Source organism: Primulina huaijiensis, chromosome 2 (assembly GCF_012295235.1).
Source record: "Primulina huaijiensis isolate GDHJ02 chromosome 2, ASM1229523v2, whole genome shotgun sequence".
Lineage (NCBI taxonomy): Eukaryota > Viridiplantae > Streptophyta > Magnoliopsida > Lamiales > Gesneriaceae > Primulina > Primulina huaijiensis.
This window is the reverse complement of record NC_133307.1, coordinates 417149-441600: the sequence shown is the minus strand read 5'-3', so window position 1 is coordinate 441600 and position 24452 is coordinate 417149. Positions and strand designations below refer to the sequence as shown.

Below are 24452 nucleotides of genomic sequence, written 5' to 3'. Positions count from 1 at the left end.
ATATAAGGTATTTGTTTTAAATTAGAGTTTGTTACCTATTAAACTCTAGTTTCCTTATACATAGGTGGGAAGGATCCTTGAAGATCTAGGTCAAAGATGCACCTAATATAAAAAGGGGATCAAATCATTGAAAGAAGAGAGAGAGAGGCGGAGAGAATTTACGTCGACGGCTATTGGAATTTTGCTGGAGAAAATTCAGGACTGAAGGTTTACATAAGGAGCTTGAAGGACTGCATCAAAGACGTGACCGTGTTGAGGATCAGTGTTGCCAACATCCAAGAACAACACTGACGCAGAGTGTTTGTTCGACGGGTGTTCTTCGGTTTTGTGTTTGAACAATACATTTTTATTTTATGCATCTAGATTTGATTTGGGTTTTTGATGCATATTTTAATTCCTTAGAGTGTCAAGGAATTTGATTTTGTTATTCTCACTAGTATTGTTCTTGGTGTAAACGATTTACATATTTTTCTAGTGAATTTTTGCCATGAGGTATCGCACAAGTATTAGTACAGTATTAGTACTTGTGCATGATTTAAACCTGAGTGTTCATTTATTAAAGTTATATTTGTGTGTTACTAATTAATTTCCGCTGCCGTGTTGTGTGCAGTGTTGTCAACACCAAACACAACACAGAATTCTGTTATTCTGATTTTTGTTATTATTTATTTCCTGTACGCTTATGCGCAATAACCTTAACAACTTCTACTCTCTAATGGTAGACATATAACTTGGCCAACAGATGCAAATTCAAGAATGCTCCGTGGACTTTTATTAACAGGGAAATTGCCATTTTGTGATGTGTTCTATATTGTTAAAATTGTGTTTTAATCATATGTTTTTCAACTTTTGACAATGTTAGTTCTTTTTCGAGTGATAGTGTGACATTGTATACGTCAGCATCATATCATGCCAAGTTGGCAGACTCAACTTCACTTTAGGACAATGTCAACGTTAATTCGACAACATATCAATGTCACGTCAAAAATAATATCAAAACTGTGAAAATAAAATAAAAAAAATAGATTAAAAGTGAAATTCAACATCATAAATAACCAAAATCGTAAAGAAACAATTATAAGATATCAAACTTGCAATTTTCTCCCTTGTGATAGCTAGGCCGCATGAAACATTTCGGAGATAACTTAGCCTCTTATTATTGTCTAAATCTCAATTATCTTATGAATCTTGTCTAATTGCTTTAATTTTTTCTCCTTTAATTTTGTTCTGGATGTTCCTTGAGAAATGAGTCGAGAATCTCCATTAGGGCGTATTGATTCTAGATTTTTAATGAATTTTGTTTAATTATATAACTTAAAAAGTTAATAATATTCAATATAAACTTTTGTATAATTTTAAAAATAACGTGATATTCGAACTTAACTTCTTAAAATTGTTCAAAAGTTTAGAGGTATTCAAGACACACCAAAAGCCAAAATGGGAAGCCACACCGGAAACTTTTTCATATAATAAGCATTTCCATACACATAAAATAAAACATGTGATTATTTAGAATCTTGGCACACCACATTGTAAATCCACGCATACTGATATCAACATCTAAACATAATAACAAAGATTTAGAATTCACGATCAGGGAACAGCAATGGAGCCACCAGAGACCACACATACAATCCAGCTGTGACCCACTCGCTACAGATGCGAACCCAAACCGACGTCCAACCGACGTCTATTAGGTCTGCATTTTCTGAACTGCTCGTCCAACCAGAAAGAAGCATGGCTGAGTACATGCTAGCTAGAGCAAATATCAGATGAAAGAACATGTAAGAGTAAGTAACTGGCCGTGCTTCTGAGTCCTTTCCTTTACCGGATTCAAGTTCGTCTGAGTCGAGAAGAGGTTTCTTGTCACCTGTCACATAAATTCTATAAAAATCTGTGTAAAAAATATACCCATTCGCCCCAGTCTAATAATTGAGCAAATATTTTGAACAGAGTAAGAGACAGTATCATTGTCAAGGGTACATTTGAAATAAAAAAATATATAAGATTAGGAGATGAGATATTATCAACGAGGTAAAAATTACATTTACAGTCATGTAATTACAGGATCATGAGATTTTTAGTCCTTAATAAGAATTAAATTAATGACCATAAACATAAATGAGTAAATATGTCGAAACACCATATGGAACTAACAATAACATTTTACCATTTGAAGGTGTTGATAATTAAAAGTGAGCCAAACGTCTCTAAATAAAGTTCCAAAAGATAAATTGGAAAAAGCAAATACTACAAGCATCAAAAGTTAATAAGATTCCAAACCAGTTTTAAATACCTGCTCTGGGTGAACTTGGTGGAGATAAAAAGGTTGTCGACGATCCAGCTCGAAGAGCGGAATATAAAACTGAGAGAACTGTAGTAAGCATACCAAGAATAAGGGTACTCAAGGTAACGGCTTTTGACTTGTTGTGGAGACCATTGCATACATAATCTATAGGTTCACTAGAGAGTCCAGTGTAACAAACGTAAGCACAGTAAATGGATATCACCGAAGCAGGCAAGAGGCTGCCATTAACCTGTTAAAATAAAAAGTTTTACACCAATTCAAAAATAACAAACTAGTGCTTTTCTAGCTGGTCATGCAACAGGTTTGTGTTATTTATAAATTTAAGTTGAATTAACACAATAATATATATAAAATAATTATTCACCTTGGGATGTAATGCAACAACTGCGAAGATAAAAGCAAGAATGATGGTCATCGAGAGGAAAAAGATATTAAGGCCACAGTCGTGTCCGGAAGGGTTAAACCAAATGAATAGAATTCCCGAAAACGTAAATGCAGCAAGATAGCATGCTATTGATACAGCAAGTAAGGCGATATACCTGAAAACAAGAAAGATAGAATTATCAGGAGACCAAAAACATCCAGGATTAAAAAGAGAATATGATTTTTATTTGGACTACCATTTTCGCTCGTCTTTGGCCACCCATGAATCGTTCCACGAATGTGTGGCATCTAATAATATTATGACTTGTACCAATAAGAAAAGCCCAGCACCAAACTTCGAAATAAATCCTACACGAACAAAAAGCTTTATCCCGGCCGTCAATAATATGTCACCATCAGGCATCAGATAAATATTAGCATTTCGAGAAGACTTTGTAAGAAAATATTACAAATACTAGCTAAACTTCTACAAAAAATCTATATAACATATTGCAAAAAAGGGATTGACCGTATATTGATATGATGGCATTCGGGAGGAAAAACATGAGGATAACCAACAAAGTCCAAACCAGCATCTTAGCAATCCATCCACCGTGATGCAATGAATCGCGTTTGTCATTTTGATCCTTCACTCCGATCATTATGAGGGCTAGTATTCCAAAAAACAAGAAATTCCCCAAGCCGACACGAAGAACAGCTTGCATTTGAAACCATTCTTTTGGGAGGTTGTCTGAAGTGTTTATCCCTACAAAGTACACCAAAGATCATACCAGTATCTCAGTCTGCACGCATGAATGATGATCTTAAACCGGGCAACTCATGCATGTATGGACTGATCAAGAAACAAAAGTTGGATACTTTAAAGAGGACCCTGCACAAATATTTCAAGCAATAACAGCTACTTTATCCATCACAAAGTAAGCAAATGAAGACAAAATTTTGATTCGACTCGGTTATTGATAAACAGATTCCAGCAATCTCATGTACACATAAACAGCAAACTGAATAAATCAATTCATTTATATATCTATTCACACATCAACACAGGTTCGGGGTCCCTCTCATTTGTACCTATCTCATACATAAAAAAGAACATAAAACCGTTATTATCCAATCTTTTTCTCAATAAGAGAAAGCACAAACTTCTTCAGCTCCAAAGAAACTAACCCCTTGGTTAATAGGTCCCCCAAATAATCCCACCAAAGAGCCCCACAGAAACAACACAATTGCGAATATACCAAGAAAACCAAAGTAAACCGAGCTACATGACCAAGAAAAGCCGAAACCACTGATAACCCATTCCCCCTGCAACTCAGAATCCCCCAAAAAGCAAAAAATTAAAACTTTATCCTCCTCAATTTCAATCAAAACACACTCACAGCTGATTTTTTTAAGCACAGGTGTAGCTACTTCTCTAAGAATCCAAGACACGATCAAAGAAAAGCCGAAGAGTCCGCAGTATGCGATTCTTGCAGAGCGCTTGGTGATGCTGGAGGCCACCGATGAACAGAGCCCGCACGTCAACGACACACAGCACGATGCGAGGCACGACATCTCTCTTCTTCGATCTCCCGCTCTACCTCTACCTGTACCTGTTGATGTTGTAAGCAGCTATACACACATGGGAATATTCTGATTCCTAAAAAAATTTCAAAAAATTAAATAATCATATATAAAATAAATGCTTGAAATAAGCTCAACCAATATATTAAAAATTGTTAAAAATAAAAATCTACAGTAAATAATAAAATCTCAAACTCATAAAATATATTAAACTACACATTTTAATAAAATTTTCTCCATGTATATTCTTTACAAATTGAGAGACCTATTTATAGAATTTCTTTGAAAATAATCCAAAATTAATTACATCATCACACACTAATTTTCAATATTTTAACTCTTATTTTCAACACCACTCTTATTTTCACACACTCCCTTGTGATGATTATTATGATACAATGATTGTCTTCAGTATGTATTTTTATACTGCCTCGTTAAAAACCTTACTAAGAAAAACCATTGGGATAAAAACCTTAGTAAGAAAAAAAGTGCAGTCACGTAAAATCCCTCTCATGTTAGCACGAACGATTCTTCACAAATTTCGTAGATTGCGCATCCCAATGTTATATATATGCTTTCTAAATATTATCGCAGGAAGTGCCTTTGTAAAGAGATATGATGTGTTCTCACTTGATTGAATTCTCAAGCTCTTGGGTGAATGCGAAGAAGTTAGGTGGAATATGTTTAGTTCTGTCGCTTTTTACGTATCTTTCTTTCATTTTAGTAACACATGCATCATTATCTTCATATAGTGTCACATGTTTCCTGCCGAATGACAATCCGCATGAGATTTGGATATGTTGGGTCATTGATTTTAGCCACACACATTCACGATTTACTTCATGTAGTGCAATAATCTCGTCGTGATTTGATGAAATTGTTATGAGTGTTTGTTTCTGTGAACGCCAAGAAATTGCAGTGCATTCACGAGTAAATACATATTTGGTTTGAGAACATGCCTTGTGCGGATCAGATAAGTACCCATCATCAGCATAATCAATTATACTTTGATTGGTATCTTTTGAATACAAAAGTCCCAAGTCCGTCGTTCCTCGTATATAACGGTATATATATTTAATTCCGTTCTAGTGTCCCTTTGTTGGATATGAGTTAAATCTTGCCAATAAATTTACAACAAAAGATATATCATGTCTTGTACAGTTTGCAAGATACATAAGAGTACCAATATCACTTAGATATGGTACTTCTGGACCAAGAATAACTTCATCATCTTCACGTGGACGGAATATATCCTTTTTTATATTTAATGATCTAACAACTATTGAAGTACTTAAAAGATTTGATTTATTCATATTAAAACGTTTAAGGACATTTTCTGTATAATTTGATTGGTGAACAAATATTTCACATTCTTTTCGTTCAAGTTGTAAATCCAGACAATACTTTGTTTTTCTAAGGTCCTTCATTTCAAATTCTTCCTTCAAGTACAACACAACTTCTTGAATAACCTTATTCGTTCCACTGATATTTAAATAATCAACATATACAACAATAATTACACATCTGTATGTTGTTTTCTTAATGAAAACGCAAGGGCATATTGATTTGTTTACATATCCATTTTTCATTAAGTGTTCACTTAGTCGATTATAGCACATTCGATCGGATTGCTTTAACCCATATAATGATCTTTGCAATTTCACAGAATAAAATTCTTTGGCTTTTGAACTTTGTGCTTCAGGTATGTTAAATCATTTAGGGATTTTCATATATATATATATAGATATAAAAAGCCCTAAATGATTTAGCATAACTGAAGCACAAAGTTCAAAAGCCAAAGAATTTTATTCTGTGAAATTGCAAATATCATTATATGAGTTAAAGCTGTGACAACATCCATAAGATGCATTTTTAAATTTTCAGATACATCCAAACTAATCAAATATTGAAACATAATTGCATCCATAACGGGAGAATACGGTTCTTCATAATCAATTCCAGGCTTTTGAGAAAAACCTTGTGGAAAAAATCGAGTTTTATATCTTACTATTTCATTTTTCTCATTTCGCTTTCGAATAAAAACAAATTTGTACCCAACAGGTTTTACAACTTCAGGTGTAAGGACTAGAGGTCCAAAAATGTTACGTTTATTTAGCGAATCCAATTCAACCTAGATAAAGTCTTTCCATTTTATACAGTCCTGTCGATTTTTACATTCACCAAAGGATTTTGGTTCATGATCTTCATTGTCATTTATGATGTCCAATGCCGTATTGTAAGAAAATATCTCATCAATTTCTTTTATATATTTTTCGGTTCCATATTTTTCCAGTATTAATATAATTGATAGAGATTTCACGATTCTCGTCAGTTTTTGGTCCTAACAGAACATTTTCATCATCATGTGTTTCTGTCGGAATATCATTCTCTATTTTGTGATCATCGTGTTTCTCTATGCATTTTCTTTTTCGAGTATTTTTATCCTTGGAACTGGTTGGCCTTCCACGCTTCAATCATTTTATGACATCATGAGTATCTTCAATTTGTTTCTTTGGAATTTGAATGCGAGCATTAATGAGCACGGACAATGAGCGGATCATAGAAGGCTTCTAAGCGGAGGGAACATGAATGAACAGATCATACACAAGAAGGAGAGGGATTTTGAAACTGTTCAGGTATGAGAGTGAGCAGTTGAGGAGGGCTTAAAAGATTTGATATATACTACTCATATCAAGAATGTGTATCTTCTTTTCGGTAGCTCGTCACATAAGAACTCCAAAGTTAAGCGTGCTTGACTTGGGACAATTCTGGGATGAGTGACCCCCTGAGAAGTTTCTTAGGGTGCGTGTGAGTGAGAACATAAGCACCCTGGAAAGACTCGTCTTGGTACAGTGAGGACAGTCGTCGAATCTGGGGCGTTACAGTTATGTGAGGCCCGGGGCCGAAGAGAGCGGGGGGTGATCGTCTGTGTCATGAGGTTGCACGGACAATAGGTGGCTCCTGGCAGGTTTCTAGGTAGAGAGAACATGAATGAACCGATCTTATACAGGAAGGAGAGGAAATCCGAAACTGTTCAGGTATGAGACTATGCAGTTGAGAAGGGCTTAAAAGATTTGATATGTATTATTTATATCAAGAAAGTGCATCTTCTTTTCGTTAGCTCATCACATAAGAACTCCAAAGTTAAGCGTGCTTGACGTTGGGTAATTTTGGGATGGGTGACCCCCTGGGAAGTTTTCTAGGGTGCGTGTGAGTGAAGACATAAAACATGCTGGAAAGACTCGTTTTGATACAGTGAGGACAGTCGTCGAATCTGGGACGTTATACATACCATGCAATTTCTTTTCGATATGTTTCTTTTCTCTCCCTAACATTGGGAAGATTTTCTCATTAAAATGACAATCAGCAAAACGTGCTGTAAATACGTCGCCTATCTAAGGCTCAAAATATCAAATGATTGATGTGCTATCATAACCGATATAAATTCTGATATTTCTTTGAGATCCCATTTTTGTTCGTTGAGACGGTGCAATAGGCACATATACAATACATCCAAAAATTTTCAGATGAGAAATGTCTGGTTTTTTACCAAATGCAAGCTGCAATTGAGAGTATTTATCATATGCACTTGGTTTGATACGAATTAATACATCAGCATATAAAATTGCATGTCCCTATATAGAAATAGGAATTTTGTTTTCATAATCATTGGTCTAGCAATCAGTTGTAGGCGTTTAGTCAATGATTCAGCTAATCCATTGTGTGGATGTACATGAGCAACATGATGTTCAACAATGATTCTCATTGACATATAATAATCGTTGAAAGTATGAGAAGTAAATTCACCAGTATTATCAAGTCTAATTTTCTTGATTGTATAATAGGAAAATTGATTCCCCAATTTTATTATTTGAGCAAGTAATCTTGTAAATGCCACATTCCGAGTTGATAATAAATATACATGTGACCATTTGATGGAGGCATCAAACAAGACCATAAAATATCTAAATGGTCCATATGGTGGATGAATTGGCCCACAAATATCACTCTGAATACGTTCAAGAAACATGAGTGATTCAGTTTGAATTTTAGCTGATGATGGTCTTATAATAAATTTTCCAAGATAACATACTTTACATGAAACTTATTATTTTGAAAGATCTTCTAGTCTTTTAGCAGATGACCATGTGTATTTTCTATAATTCTTCGCATCATTATTGAAACAAGATGTCCTAATCGATCATGCCAATTAATTAATATTGAATAATTATCAACTACCATGTTTGATTCAATTGGACTTATATGTGTATAATGCAATACAGTAGGGAGCATTGGTATTTTTTTAACTACATATTTCTTTCTTTATTTGTATGTGGTAAAACATATATATTTCGCATTTCTTTCATTTATTGTCTGAGTATCATACCCATAAGAATATGTCATTAAAGCTCAACAAATTTTTTTCGATTGTGGTGAATACAAAACATCATTTATCAGAAATTTTGTACCATTAGGTAGACAAAAATGTGTTTTACCACAACCTTTAACCAAGTCTACAAGATCTGATATTGTATTCACCATTTTTTTTGTTGGTTTTAGTTACAAGAAATATCTTTTTATCCCGGAGAATAGTGTGTGTTGTACCACTATTAGGTATGCAAACTTCTTTGGGATTAGTTCCTCGTTTAGCTTTGTTCATAGCATTTTCCATATTTGAACTTCAAAAAAAATATGTAATGAAAAAAATTACTGACAATACATATGTAATTTATTGAAAAATATAACACATATTATAATTATACAATAAAACATTATCATATGAGTACAATAAAATATTTTATATTTATATCCTACCAGTATATTGATTATAACACATATCATAATTATATAATAAAACATTATCATATGAGTATATGAAAAATAAAATATTTTATATTTATATTCCACCAGTATATTGATCATTTTCTAAGAAATCATTCAGAAAAATATACAACATCAAAATAAGTTGAATCACTCAAACGGTCAATATGTTCAGTGAAGTTCGTCTATTTTTTTTCCCTTTATTGATTTTTTATAGAGCTCACAAAAGTGCTCAGAAGCTTGACAAATACGAGACCAATGTCTTGGAGTGCCGCATCTAAAACAAGAACTTTCAAATCGTTTTGAGTGATTTTCATTAACACTCATGTTCTCATGATATCTTTTTAGTGGGTGGTTTGTGACGCTCTTTTGAGATGAGTTATAGAAGTGACTATCTCGATTGTTTTCAAAACCACGACCGCGACCGCGACCACGACCACGACCACGACTACGACCTCGACCAAAACCTTGTCTTCGACTTTGATTTTGATTTTGAGGTTTAAATTCATTTTTACTTGCAACATTTACTTCTGAAAATGCTGTTGATCTAGTGGGTCGGGACTGATGATTTCTCATTAGCAGCTCGTTGTTCTTTTCCATCTCAAGAAGTCATGCGATAAGTTCAGAATATCTCGCAAATCCACGCACTCTATATTGTTTTTGTAGAGTTATATTTGATGCGTGAAAAGTGAAAAATGTTTTCAAGCATTTTCGATTTCGTAACCTCATGTCCACAAAATTTTAATTGCGAGATTATTCGATACATTGTCGAGTTGTAATCACCGACTTTCTTAAAATCTTGGAATCTTAACGTATTCCATTCATCACGGACGGTCGAAAGTATAACTTCCCTTAAAAGTTCAAATCTTTCTTTTAATCATTTCCATAAAGACATGATATCTTTTTCAATGAGATATTTATATTTTAATCCTTCATCAAGATGTCGACGTAAAAATATCATAACTTTTGCTTTTTCTTGAGATGATGAGATACCATTTTCCTTAATGGTCTCATTTAGATTCAATGACTCAAGATGCATTTCTACATCAAGAATCCATCATATATAATTTTTTCTCGTAATGTCGAGCACAACGAATTCGAACTCTGCCAAATTTGACATGGTGGTACTAGAAAAATAACAATGCATTTTATTAGTTAAGTTCTAAATATATTAATATGACAACACAAAGTAACAGATAAATTATAAGTACAAGCATTCTTAAAAATAAAGAAAAAAAATGCGAGACAAATATTCTCCGATAAATAAAAAACTAGTAAGTATAATAACTAAAATAATTATACAAAATAACCTTGAAAGAACCATCTTTTTCTTCTTCGAAAAATTGATGAAGAAATATTTTTATGGAGGAAGAGTAAGTTTGGAGTGATGGAATGTGTTTGTTAAAACATATTTATAGGACAAAAACTAGTCGTTTATGACCGTTTATAAAAATACAAAATCTTAAAAAATAAATGTATGTATATGCATAATTTTATGCTAATAATATAATGTATATAATGTTAATCATGTTTAAATAATTATGTATATATATAATAATTATACAACATAATAAAAATATATAAACAGTAGAATGATCACACTTCTTTTATTATAATGAGGTGTCATAGACTACTTTTATGTAATAACATGATACTATATATTAAATATATATACAATAAAAATAAATAAACAGTAAAATAAATATTCTTATTTTTGAATCTTGTTATCTTTTTCTTATGTTTTGGAGCTTGAAAAAATATGGAGAACCTTCGAGTATCGTGCTGATAACGTGTTAAAAATAAAAATTTATGGTAAAGAATAAAAATATCAAACTCACAAAATATAAAAAAACTACACACTATTATAAAATTTTCTTCACTCAATTGTGTATCTTCTTTACAAATTGATAGACCTATTTATAGAATCTCTTTGAAAATAATCCAAAAATAATTACATCATTACATACATCATCACACACTAATTTTCAACTCTTATTTTCAACAAAAATTAATTACTCTCTATCATTAATAATGTAAACACACAAATATATTTATTATCTTTAATTTTATGCAAAGTCATGGGCCTAACCCAATAAATTCAGCCCAGTGGATCTACCGGCCCAAATTTTACATATTAAATTAAATAAAAACAAAGCAATAATGAATTATTAAATTTGAAAAACAATCGTCGTCCTCCATGTATTAAATCATATAATTGAATACCAAACAACACTAGCAGACATCTGCCATCACTCGATCTTGTTGCACTAAAGCTCAACATTTTCTTGTATCAAATTTAATTATACAAAGAATTTGTAAGACATTGTCAAATAAAGAAATGCAAATTATTATTGTTACATAAAAAAGGAGAATATTGACGTGATGGAGGTGTTTCAGTTGGTCACATCTCCACTTGTAGAGATAATTATTATTATTATTATTATTATTATTTTCTATACTTCTAAAATGAAATTGAGTAGGTCTCTTGTGAGACGGTCTTACGAATCTTTATCTGTGAGACGGGTCAACCCTATCGATATTCGCAATAAAAAGTAATACTCTTAGCATAAAAAGTAATATTTTTCATGGATGATCCAAATAAGATATCCGTCTTACAAAATACGACTCGTTAGATCGTCTCACACAAGTTTTTGTCTTTTAAAAAAATACGGACGTATATAATATTATTTTATCTATGAAATTACGGGTCCATATGGATGGAAAAATGTTGTTAGAAATCTTATCTTTGATTCTATTGCTTTAGAGAGATAAGGCATCATGTCACACTCTGAAAACCCTTCTCTGCCACTCCTTTTTTGCATGCTCGTGGACATCGTTTGAATTACCTTTGTTATTATTATTATTATTATTATTATTAAAGAGGACCAAATTAGTGTCGATTTTTAATTTTAGTAAAATTTCAACTTAAATATATGATCATTATTCAGGTTCATGACTTCCCCTCTATACATTTGTATGTGCTAGTATTTTCTCCTNTGAGAGAGATCAGATGCAATATTGCAAGTTATGCTTCATGAAAAGTAAAGTTGAAGAAAATGTTTTTGAACTACTTCATGAAATGTCTATACCAATTTTCCCTCCATTCGAAACATAATGTCCCACTATTTCTTTATTTGCGTTAATTTCACATATATAGAAAATGTGCGTACGTCGCCTTCTTGAAAATATCGTCGATTTTTTTTTTAAAAATATTATCAATCAAGCCCAGTTGTTATATNATATATCCATGACCGAACTTTTATTGGACTCAAATTGCCAAGTTTATAAATTTTCAAAAGCTATAAGCATGTTATATAATTTTGATTACACAATCGGTTGCGCTTCCCTTTTCGCGACGGAATGGATGAACTTCGACGAGTTAAACACGACAATTTAGTACAATATCTCTACAGAAAAATCACGCATTTTTTTAAAATAAAATGACACATTAAATCTGTAAATTTGATTACGAAGTAATGTTGAGTTATCGATTTTTTCGTGTCCAAATCGCATCAGAAGTTTTAAAATTTTATTTTGACATTCAAAATTTTCTTTGGACACTCGTATGATTTATATTAAATCAACATACATAAGGTGTTTGAAATTATACCTTTTGTGAAATTTTTCACTTGACGCCAACTATTCTGGTATTTGCGTAGAGATTGAATACGAAGAAGAAATCGACTCAATACTTATGAATTAAGGTGGCCGAGAACTTCAAAAATTGAGAGCTGAAATTTTTTTCTCTCTTATAAAATTTCTTTCGAATGCTTCTATGTAAAAAGAATAATAAAATCCTTATTATATTTCTAATCCATCTTTTACTTAATTAATTAGATTACTTAAGTTAATTATAGATTCTAATTGCATGCCATAACAAAAACCAATCTCGATTTTAATGCATATATTTTTTGAGAATATCATGCATTAATATTATTTTGCTTTGTGTGCAAGTTTTTTAAAATTATGATATCATGAATACTTCCATATTACATAAATCAATACCATATTTTATAAAAATTTAATGAGCTATATTTTAACTCAATTAAAATATAATTTAATTATTAAAGTTCATTTGAATTTTAACAAATTAGCATGATGGGCTTATACTCTTACAAGCCTATGATCCATGCTCTCATTATATTAATCTCATCATAATCCCGATCGACTTTTATAAACTTTATTTATAAACTTATCGATTGATCATATCAAACTTATTTCTTATAAATTCAATTCATTGAATTTATTATCTCAACGAGAACAAGTAAACCAATGCTTGTGTGACCCTCAATGATTCAAGGATACAGTTAGCTGTGTGTTCACAACTCTTTGTGATTCAGGACATAGTCTTTTATGTGAGCTTACCCTAATTTGCCCATTTCATGTACCAACATTTCGTCATGAGAATGTTTTTGATTAAACTCATTGAATCATGGTAAGAGCGCCCAGTAGCATCGTCTCATGATTCCCTAGGCATCACTGATAGCGCCTGCAAGAACCAATCGATTATGATTAACGTACAGTACGATCTCTTCATCTCATATTTTCCGATCAAATTTGCAACCATTGGTTCATCAAGGGTTGCATATTAGATTCGATAGCTATGTGATACAATCATGAAATATTCATAATGTCATATCATGCACAACTAGAGAACTCTTTCTCTAATGTACATCTCACACTATGACAAGAGAATTCATGCACTATTATTTTGTTAGATCACATAGGATATCCACACCCATAGGTGAGCGGTGAAATCCCGACTACAACGCACTGGCTCCTACACATGTTGCAATTGCACCCAACCTCGCCACCTTGTGACCCTCACGGAGTCGGTAAACGAGTCAAAGCACAATCCTAGTACGTAGAGTCTCAGTGTTGTCCCGGATCGTAAGGACTAATAATGTACAATCACAACTACAGACTTTTCCTCTCGATGAATGATAACCAATTAGAAAGTCCGCTGGAGGTTTGTTCGGTACAATCATTCTATGATTACCCATCTGTATGATTGAAAATCTCTATGCCCTTACCATGAAACATGGTACACAACATCACATATGCTAGTCTCAAGCTCAAGCGACCTTTATCCTTGTTTTTAGGCGGCTGAATCGACTAGGAACGAATTTAGAAGATACATTGTTTACAAACGAGTTTCAAGATCGAATTACGATTCATTTGCATTAAAGTATAATCAAAGACTTTATCTATGTTGATTGCATGAGTATACACATAGAGTAAAACAAAACTATAAAATGTAAATTATATTAAAATAAAGATTGTTTATTACATTTGAGTCAATAAATTCTATTAGCCAACAGTTGGCTTACAGAAAATCTACTCTAACAAGTAAATCAATCGATATATAGCAGCCCGACCCCACTTATTTATGTTTTAGAAAAAAAAATCTAGATATTCAAGTAAAGCAAGGAGAAGAAAGATGTGATTCAAATAAGATGGATTACACGGTTGGAAATGATGTTTAATGAATGCAAGATTTGAAGATATGGTTTTTTCCATGTGATGTTTGTGTAGTGTAAGGTTGCACAATGTCCCTACACCAAACCCTCAATCTTTTACATCCATACCAATAAACTTGTGGCAGTTGAAAATTTTAGAATTCGAATATTAATAGCCACTTCATTTTTATTTTATTTTTTTAAAAGTATACTTCTTGTTGTTGGAATCTTGTAATTAGTTTATTTCCCAATCAAATTGGAGCTAATTAATAAGAAATCAATATTAAAATAAGATGATTAATCTATATCATTTTACTATGACAAATTATAAAAAAAAATACATATTCTAGTACTATTCATATGTAATATGTCACCTCATACATACATACATACATACATACATACATACATACATAATTGAAAAATAGATAAAGCAACCATATTGATGTAATTAAAAAGTGGGATGATCCATGTAGGATGTCAGCTAACATTAACTATATGATAATTGTTTTGAAAATAACCTAATAATTTTTGTCATATGAAAGAACTGGTCTTTCAAGAATATTTCGATGTGAGCTAATTTCGAAATATTGTACGACATATATTTCATTTTCGTGTAAAAGAAAAATCTAAAGAAGAACACACACGTGACTAGAATACATCCAATTCCATCCATAACATCAGGGAATGGTAATCGATATGAAAATAAATATATATTGTGCCAAATTAGGGTTAGTTACTTAATCTTTTTCCCATGGAGTTTTTGGAGGCAGACAAATCGATGACTCTGCATGTTCATCTAACGTTGGGGCCTTCTGAAACTTGGCATCCAATCAGAACCCGACACATGTCACCCACAACAAAATCTTGCCCTAATATAACCTGTATTTATATTCCTACTACCACATGTCAGATTGACGATATCTCAGCTACCAAAATTATTGTTCAATCCTTCTCCAATTTCTTCTTCCCTCCCGCAAGAAAATCAAATTCTTGATCGATCACTAAACTCTTGAATAGGGTTCTCAGATCCCGTCCACCTAAATTAAGCGTATTATTATATATGGATTTGATTCGAGTGCAGAAGTTCCGGTTATGGCCCAAGTACTGCTGCCGATACATACAAGAACAAAGGACCCGCATATACATCGTATGGAGGTGCTCGGTGACGCTCGTACAACTGAAATTTGAACGTGTAAACTTTGAAGATTGATAGGCCGGAAGAGGACATTTAATGCCAAAATGGATACATGTATCGTTAAGTTGTATATATGGTGGGGAAAATGCAAGCAATTAATTTGATGCATGTATATATATTTTAGTAGCAGTTCCTCTATATATTGACAAGTTTGAAGCTCAAATTTTTCTTTCGTGTAAAAATATATGTGAGGATTATTAACTTTTAGCGTAATGAAGGGTTGGAAGTGTGAAAATCATGATCTTGTGTAGTATCTGAGCTATTATATATTAATGCAACACTCTTGTAATGTATTAATTATAGCACACGCTAAAAAAAAAAAAAAAAAAGTTTGCGACCTCCGACGGTTTTAGCGACGGATTTGACGGTCGTCACTATATCAATAGTCGTTGACTATTAGCGACGGTTTTGACCGCTGTCACTATATCTTATTTGATTTCTTAGAGAAAAGTTCAAAAGATGAATGTGCATGTTAATTAGATAATGTAAAATATTTTTGATTCATTAATAAATTGAAGGGTTTTGTATTAATAATTAATGAAGAAATGCATTATTCTTTCGCACCATCCATATATACATACATATTTCATGTGCTATCATCCAATAAGTAATTTTAATTAATTACTTATGAATGATGAATATCATGATATGAAACCAAGTTGTTTTAAATTTGATTTCTCTAGCTCTCGTTGATTAATGGTTCGAGCTCAAATTAATATTTTGAACCTACTTAAATGTTGGTCTCATCACTTGACATATTTATATGTATTGAGTATATCTAATATGATGTACGCTAATGAAACTTTTAATTATCCAAAAAAGATTCAAATTTATCAAAATAATTAGTTTTCGTAGTTGAAAAAATGATTTAATTGTTCGCGTTTAATTTGAAAAATGAACATTAAAACTAATCCATGATATATATTTTATTAAAAGTTCGATTTGATTGTATCGACATGATTCTTTTTTATATATGTTTTTATTTTTTCCCCAACAAGATCATCTAATTAGAGTATTAATTTGAAATAAATTTAATTAATAAAGACAGTAGTGTTGTTAGAATCATCAATGAATGAATAAGGTATTTTAATCAAATAATAATGTCGGAAATCGTTTGGATTAGCTCAGCTTTAATTGCCTTCAATTTTTGTAATATTTGTGTGAGTGCGTTTTGAATTTTCATTAAGAAAATATAATTACCTCAAAAAACACAAATCGTAGTCGATGAATAAAATAAACCAACAATTGTTTACTCTAAATTTTCAACTTAAATTGAAGAATTTCAACGATAAAATTAAATACAATTGATGGTTTTTGCTCATAAAAGAAATTGTCGAAAATTTCACAATTTTGTAATTGAATGAGAGTCTATAGTATTACTAATTGTGCAATTTATATCCTCCAAATTATATGTATTCATGTAAATTATAATAATAAGTGTATATGTCTCACAAACATCTTAACAACTATTCCTAAATTCACGATAAATATCATACAAGCGATCATACCAATCATATTAATTTTTTTATTAAATATTTATCGTTGCATCAAACATCAACAAACACTAAAGAACCATTCGGTGTCGCCTTTTTCACAACCTCAAGTTCTATTTTATTGCATTGCGAAATTTAGGGTCCATACGTAAAAACGACTACGTAAGCTCGACATCGCGGCAACGATGAGCTTCTTGATGACTATGTTACCTACACGAATGTCTCGGTTTCCGTATCGGCTGCTGGTTTCATCTCTTGTTTGCTGGAACTTCATCATCCTCACCTGGTGGTTTCTTGAGAGGGTGTCCTAGCTTACTTTGACTTCCCTAAGAGGATGCGAGAAAGGATAAGATGAATTTTGATAAGCAACGATCAGAAATATTTTGATATTATATTATATTCTAATTAATAAAATTATACAGGTATACTGTTATAAATGTGTGTAACATAATGTGGCATTTTTTACATGAAAATGATACTCGTGTAAAAATGTCAAGGTCAGAAAAGAAAACTGGATATACGACGTGCTTTCAATATATTTTCGAGAAAAATATTTTCGAAAAACCGCCAAAAACAAAACCGAACAGAGCTCGAGTCGTCTGAGTAAGTAAGTCCCATGAGTTCCACTGAATGCTGAGCATTTTCCAATCATATCGAGAAAACTAGGAGAATGTGAGTTCTGTGATTATTTACTTACAAGCCCTTTTTGGACGGATACCCGTCGGAAAGATGGTGCACGAGCAACTGATGAAGCTGCAGCAGCAGCTGCCACTCGTATCCTGCAAAATGAAGCAGCATTATATCGTTTTTCAACCATAATCATCACAAAATAGCAACAAGAACCTTCAAATGTCAAGCACCTTTTGTGCACATCCACAAATTCATCCGTCTCATCAACAATTTCCTCCTGTGTCAACAATAGAACAATGAGTAGAAGTATAAAATAGAGGGGAATAGCGCTATTACTTTACCTGCAAGAGTTCTTCAAATACATCTTCCAAGGTGATAATTCCAATAACTTCACCATCTTCAGAGTCATCTGATGGAGGCAATTTACCAACGATCATGTCATATGTAAGGTTATTTTTCGAGCCAGGCCTTGGGACCTTCTCAATATCAACCACTACACTATCCACCTTTTCTTCTTTCTTGGATAATAACGGGGCCGTTAAATTTGAATCCCCATCCGTGGGTTCGTTCTCTTCAGACTTCTCCACAATCGAAGGAGGTTTTTTGTTTTTGCTCTTGACAACAGCTGCCATATGACTGCTACCTTTTTGGAACTCGTTGAGTATGTCATATAGCGGCATATCTGCTGGAACACTGAGAAGAAACTCTGTAAATAAATACTTCAACCATCGTAAACAAACAGTTGGAAAAACAATAGTTAGGTACAGAGAAATCATATAATGGAATAAAATGAAATGTTGAATGTTGTTGCTGCTAATAGATCTCTGATCACCGACTCTGTCTCTGGGATTGAATACAACATGGTGCAAGATTTTATTCAAGACATTATTGTGTTTTAAGTTGAACACCACAGATCAAATTTACACACAAAACTTGTGCAGTTGTGCAGGAACTTTGGGAATAAAGAATATATCATGGGATAAGATGCAATAATATTGAGATTACAAAAAATCTTTTGATATAATTTGCTTCCTAACATTAATCATGCCGTAAAGTTCTCCACTGTACCGTGGGATTCTCCGTATAGAAACAGCACTCACTGGGGTCTCCGTTTCTGCTCTCACTGTAAGAAGACTCTTAGCCTGATGATAACATAGAGGCCTCCGAGCGTTATTAGTACATATATACAAAGAATAAGAAAAATGTACCAATGTTAAGAAATTTTACCAGTAAAAGTCCAATTATATTTTTTGGGTTCCCAGAATAGACAGGAACTCGACTATGCCCACGAGCCAGAATCTTACCCATTGCTTCCCTGATGTAACAAGAAATTTGTGTAATATACAGAATAAAAGAAGAATTATAAAACAAGAGTGAAATAAAAGCCGCCCGCTGTCATACTGGCTGGAACCAACATCTTTCAGATTGGTACTTGTATATGAGATAGGCGTAACTGCCACAATCAAAATTTAAGATATTCCAAAAAAATAAGAGAATAGTTTTACATTTGATCTTAAGACAACGAACAATGACAAAATGGTCAATGAGTGGTTTCACTTATGGCGAGTTTGGATGCAGAAGTACTTAGCTCATGAACAATTAATTAAGCAAAGCCTTCTTAAGAGTTTTTTCCCTCAAAAAAGTGACTTTTATGTCTACATTAATAGTGAAAGATAAAGTTTCTACTTTATTATATTAGTTTTTTTAAAAAAAACAGAAACCATATGAATCATATTTTTTAGATTCTCAACGTCGGGCTTTCATCGCATTTTTAAAAAAGAGCACTACTTTTAAACAGTTTCGCCATCTCAGCACCATCTTAATACATGCCTTTGCGCACATAGAGAATTTCCAGACTAGATTCTAATAAGAAATTTCCACTCTCACTCAAACATTATAGAACTTTCATTTGTTACCAGTCTAACTTCGAATTGACATCCAAAGAAAATGTGGACTCGATTGGTGTCATTGCCTCCTCAGCAGTCTGTTTGAAGATGATGTAAAAGAAGAGAGAGAAACAGAAAGAACATCACTTTCAAGAAACTATAGAAACACTAAAAAGTTAAGTAATGATGAACTAGACGCTATCTTGACTCGTGAGGCCAAAATTTACTACTGATGAAAATTAAGGTACTATTAATGAAAGAGCATTAATAAAATTTTCCAATGTTAATCAAATACGGAAGCTATTGAAGATTCTAATAGCTGAGATCGAAAATATATGATGAGTCCCTATTATGTACGCCATACACAGCATCAGCATCAGACATACCTTCTCTGTTAAATCTAGTGCTCCACTAATAATCGTTGTCTCATCATGCGTGAGATCCCCTCCTTTCCCGGCCTAAAGATACAGAACAAACATTATACCAAACGAGGAAAACATTCAGTGCATAGAAGATTTCAGTAGAATAACGGGTACGAACAGTTAGAAAAATAAGAGGCATAATAGATATATTGGAATTTTTATTACCTCACGACCGTGAATAGAAACAAGAGCCTTCAGCTGAGCTCGTCTAAACAACACCTCATTATGTCCCAGTACACAATCTAGAATCTATGATAATGAAAATAATGAATAAAAATGGCGGTCAAAATATATTTTGAATGAGTAGGTCTCAAGCATGATGTCACAAGAGGCAATCCATATCCATATATCAACATGCATTTGTAGCACCAAAAATTTTGGAACATGCAAATAAATTGATTGTCAAACAATTAAATCCAGAGTAAACTTAGACATTTTGCTTAGGTAAAATAAAATTTACCTTTCCAATTGGGTAAGAGATTGGGTAGCAAATGATCATCAAAAAGCGCACAAGATATACAAAATTTGCACCTACAGCAAGTCCATACCTAGAGCAAATTGCTTGAGGTATAACCTGATAGCATCAAGTAACAAGAGAATCCATCATCATATGAGTCTCGGTACTTAATTAGCCGATGTCAGCTCAGTAAATAATGTATCATGGAAATAATATTACATCAAAGACATAACATAGTAGATGCATGTGTACCTCTCCAAAAAATAGAACAAAAGTCACCGACAATATAATAGCAACATATTGATTGAAAAGCTTATCCAGGTATATCGGAAGGGCCTGCAAGATTCAAGAATGATTTGAAAGCAGAATATCAGCGACGTAATTCAGTAAGATAATCCATACAAACCTCTTGAATTGAATAAATAAAAGAAAAAAAAATTCCCCAGATTAGCTCAAGAATATTGCAAGCAAACAAAAGTTCACACAACTTTCATGCCTTTCACAGTCTTCTCTTTTAAATCACATGCACATTTTCCCTATCAAATGTAACACATAGTATCATTGGGCCCAAGCCGGTTCATTTTTAATTGTGAGCAGATATCTGAGTCATCATTGAAAAATTGAAACAGAAAAATCAGAACCAAAAGTGAAACCAAAATCAAGACTTGCGGTTTCATTCCAATTCCTAGAAATAGTAAATTGGAACTACAGGAACGACAAATTCATCTAAAGCGTTAAAATCATGAGCATACATCGATAACTTAATCTATATATTTTGACTTACTTGATTTATATATATTAAATTCAAACACACTTATTTTTTTTCCTGATACAAAATAAAATATCCATGATATTTGTGATATGTATTCAATAATTATAATTAATTAATTTCATAGTTGATGAACCCACAAGCAGTACAAATTTTTTTTTACCATTAAAAGCTAAAAGCATAACTTCAAGGCAAATCAGTTCGAGCGATGACCAAATCAAAACTAGAACATAAAGATTTGGAACCAATTCGTGTCCAAGCTCTAGTTATGGCTACACCTTCCATTTGAACCTAAACTGCAAGTTATGAAATTGCAATCAGGAGCCTCATGTAATTGTAATGACCCGACGCCTTATTTTGAATGAAGTACTAATTAAGACATGATTAAAGAGTTGTTAATTAAGCATTATTAAGTAACTCGTTAATTAGTGATCAACATGTTGGTATTTCTAGGTTCAGACGAATAAACTTTCTGTCAGGTTGTTTTAACGAGGTACGTGATGTACTCACTGAGATATCCAAGCGTAGTATACACACTTATATGCTGCATATTTATCGGTTGCATAACACATGTTTTACTGATTTGACATATTATGCGTGACATATCACGTTGGGCCTGATATCTTTTGAGATATGCCTCATTTGTTGGGGCCGCTCAGCCCTATTCTGTATTGTGGACGGTTGGGTATCATAGAGTTACAGTGTCCGACTGGACCCGCAGGCTCTGATGACCCTAGACATTGTAGGTCCATGTCTTGATGATGAGTGTAGGAACCAAAACATGTCTAGGGTAGATCAGTGACTACACACTCAGAAGCCTCTGGACTGAACATAAGATTCTTGACTTGATCCTTAATATCCGAGCACATTGCATTTCACACGCATCATATTAGTTTGTATACTCGTACATTCTCGTATTGGGCAATTGTCGCTCACGTCCTCGTTTTCATTTTGGACGCACCATTCCACAAGATAGGTTTTAAGTTAGATGGTTCGGACGGCCAGGGCAGTGTCTAGAGCAGTTGGGTTTTCGGTGGTGATCCAGTGGAGGTTTTATTTGATTTATGACTTTGATTTAGTTGTATTAACGATTAAGATTGAGATTATTGTACTGTTGTCGTTTGAGTCGTAAGATGATTAAATTATTTAGTTTCCGTTGTTTAATTGTTGTTATCAAGTTTAATTATGCATGCTTATTAGTCTGTATGTTTAGTAGTGGCTCGGGTAAGTGTGCTACAGTAATAATAGTTGTAACACATAAAATCTCATTGCCAAATGCATAACTGAGAGGCCTATGGAAAAGGTTTGGCACGAATAGTAAAAGGGAAATATTTAAACATATGTAGATGGATATTTTGAATGATTAAAATTCTATACTCCCTCAGTTGATAAGACAGCTACGAGAAAAACAAAGCAAAGGCACCTCTACGACTTCTAAGCCCACACACAACTCATTTGTAAGGCAGAGGTACCTCAAGTTTAGCACTTTACTTTACCTAAATAATCTTGCATGGGTTGCAGCCATGCATATCAAAATGAATTAAGTTTCATGATTTTTCCAGCAAGTTGCCCAAATAATTTGCAGAAATTTCCAATCGGTAGCCCCATGTATTATATGATTATGCTTACCTTATGCTGTTCTAGTTCCAAAATTCGATTCTTAGTTGGTCTCTATTCACTGGTATTTCTTAGGCGGCCGATACCTTGATTTGTTAAGTTACTTGATATTCGGTATCTGTTCAGATTTGAACATTATGAACGGCCAAAAACACACGAAAACTACAGATTTTTGTTCATTACAACTTCACCAATTAAACTGTTTAAATTTCAGTTAAAACGCATCACTTGCCTCAATAAAGCACATTAACAAACAATAAGAAGCAAGAAAATAGGCACAGCTCCTCGCACAACATCGACATTCCACATTCAAGAAATTTCATAAAACAATTTTAAAGTCATAATCAGTACCTCCATAGCAGCAGCATTACATAAAAGCAATGTCACAAGAAGTTGGTGCTGCTTCTGAACCACTGGAAGTATTGCAGCTGAACATTACAAACTAACCATCAAAATCAGAGGAACAAATAACAGGACAACTTCAAACATAAAAATTTCAAGACAGCGCAGTAGAAAAGTGATAGATTTCCAACATAAAACTGCAATATATATAAAGCATATTCTAAAGCACCGCCAGATTCAGGATGGATATTTATCCTCATTTTTCAGCTGAGCCAGAAAAAATACCACAACTGATGATTAAACCTAAACTACAAACACACGTGGAAATCAGCGGCCCAAGCCACAATTTAAGTCTACGGGGCAACTGAATGTATGTAATTGATTAAGCTTGCATTTTCAGAAAATTACGCATCAAATTCAGACTCCGATTATCATTGAGAGATCAGTATGTGATACAAACTGTCGTCAATACAACATATCATACAAGCAAAAAGGTAATTTGAAGACCGACACAGGAAACACAAAAACAAAATTAAAATGTCATCTTTTCCAAAAATCATGACAAATTCCAATCAAATCCCCCAATCATAATTCATAAACCATCACAATACAACAAATATCCCATACTTTCCATTTTTTTAATCAACCAAAAGAAACAAAATATGGATAGAATTCAGGGCAAGAAAAGCGGGCAGACCAGCCTGTTTCTTCTCAGAGGGAGTGCCGCTCCTCTGAAGGATCTCGAGGTCGACCAGCCCCAATGACATGAGACCCAAAGTCAATCCCGACATGATACCGGCGAAGAGCACCAACACGCATGAGATCCCCGCGTACACGAACCACCAGACGGTTCCGAATTCAATCTCTGCGTACAAAAAGCCGCTCTCTTGGAGCCCCCCATGCCTGATAGCCACAGATGCCAGCGCCACAGCATTCACCAGGTGCATGATCGCCTTCTAGATTGCTCCCTCCCTCTCTTCCCGTGGAGCTTCACGGTTTGTGTTCTGCGTTGCGTCACTGTGTGAGGAGGAGAGATGGAGAGGAAGAGACTAGAGAGAGTTGGGCTTGCCGTTTGTGAATTGTGATCTTTAAACTGGAACGAA

The 24452-nt window shown here is 33.3% G+C and overlaps 2 protein-coding genes across 2 annotated transcripts; both read right to left on the bottom strand.

The window, feature by feature from the left end:
• Positions 1-1438: 1438 nt before the first annotated feature.
• LOC140962629 (uncharacterized) lies at positions 1439-4342 on the bottom strand. The gene is made up of 6 exons (XM_073421578.1): positions 4072-4342; positions 3201-3437; positions 2929-3040; positions 2673-2847; positions 2297-2537; positions 1439-1870 (listed from the first exon to the last, which is right to left on the bottom strand). The coding sequence occupies exons 1-6, from the start codon at positions 4244-4246 to the stop codon at positions 1581-1583; spliced, it is 1230 nt and encodes a 409-aa protein (XP_073277679.1). The 5' UTR covers positions 4247-4342; the 3' UTR covers positions 1439-1580.
• Positions 4343-17223: 12881 nt separating this feature from the next.
• LOC140962624 (DUF21 domain-containing protein At4g14240-like) lies at positions 17224-24452 on the bottom strand. The gene is made up of 13 exons (XM_073421574.1): positions 24047-24452; positions 23359-23435; positions 20874-20957; positions 20625-20738; positions 20330-20413; positions 20129-20200; positions 19773-19840; positions 19084-19171; positions 18925-18998; positions 18198-18549; positions 18087-18133; positions 17924-18005; positions 17224-17552 (listed from the first exon to the last, which is right to left on the bottom strand). The coding sequence occupies exons 1-13, from the start codon at positions 24294-24296 to the stop codon at positions 17475-17477; spliced, it is 1470 nt and encodes a 489-aa protein (XP_073277675.1). The 5' UTR covers positions 24297-24452; the 3' UTR covers positions 17224-17474.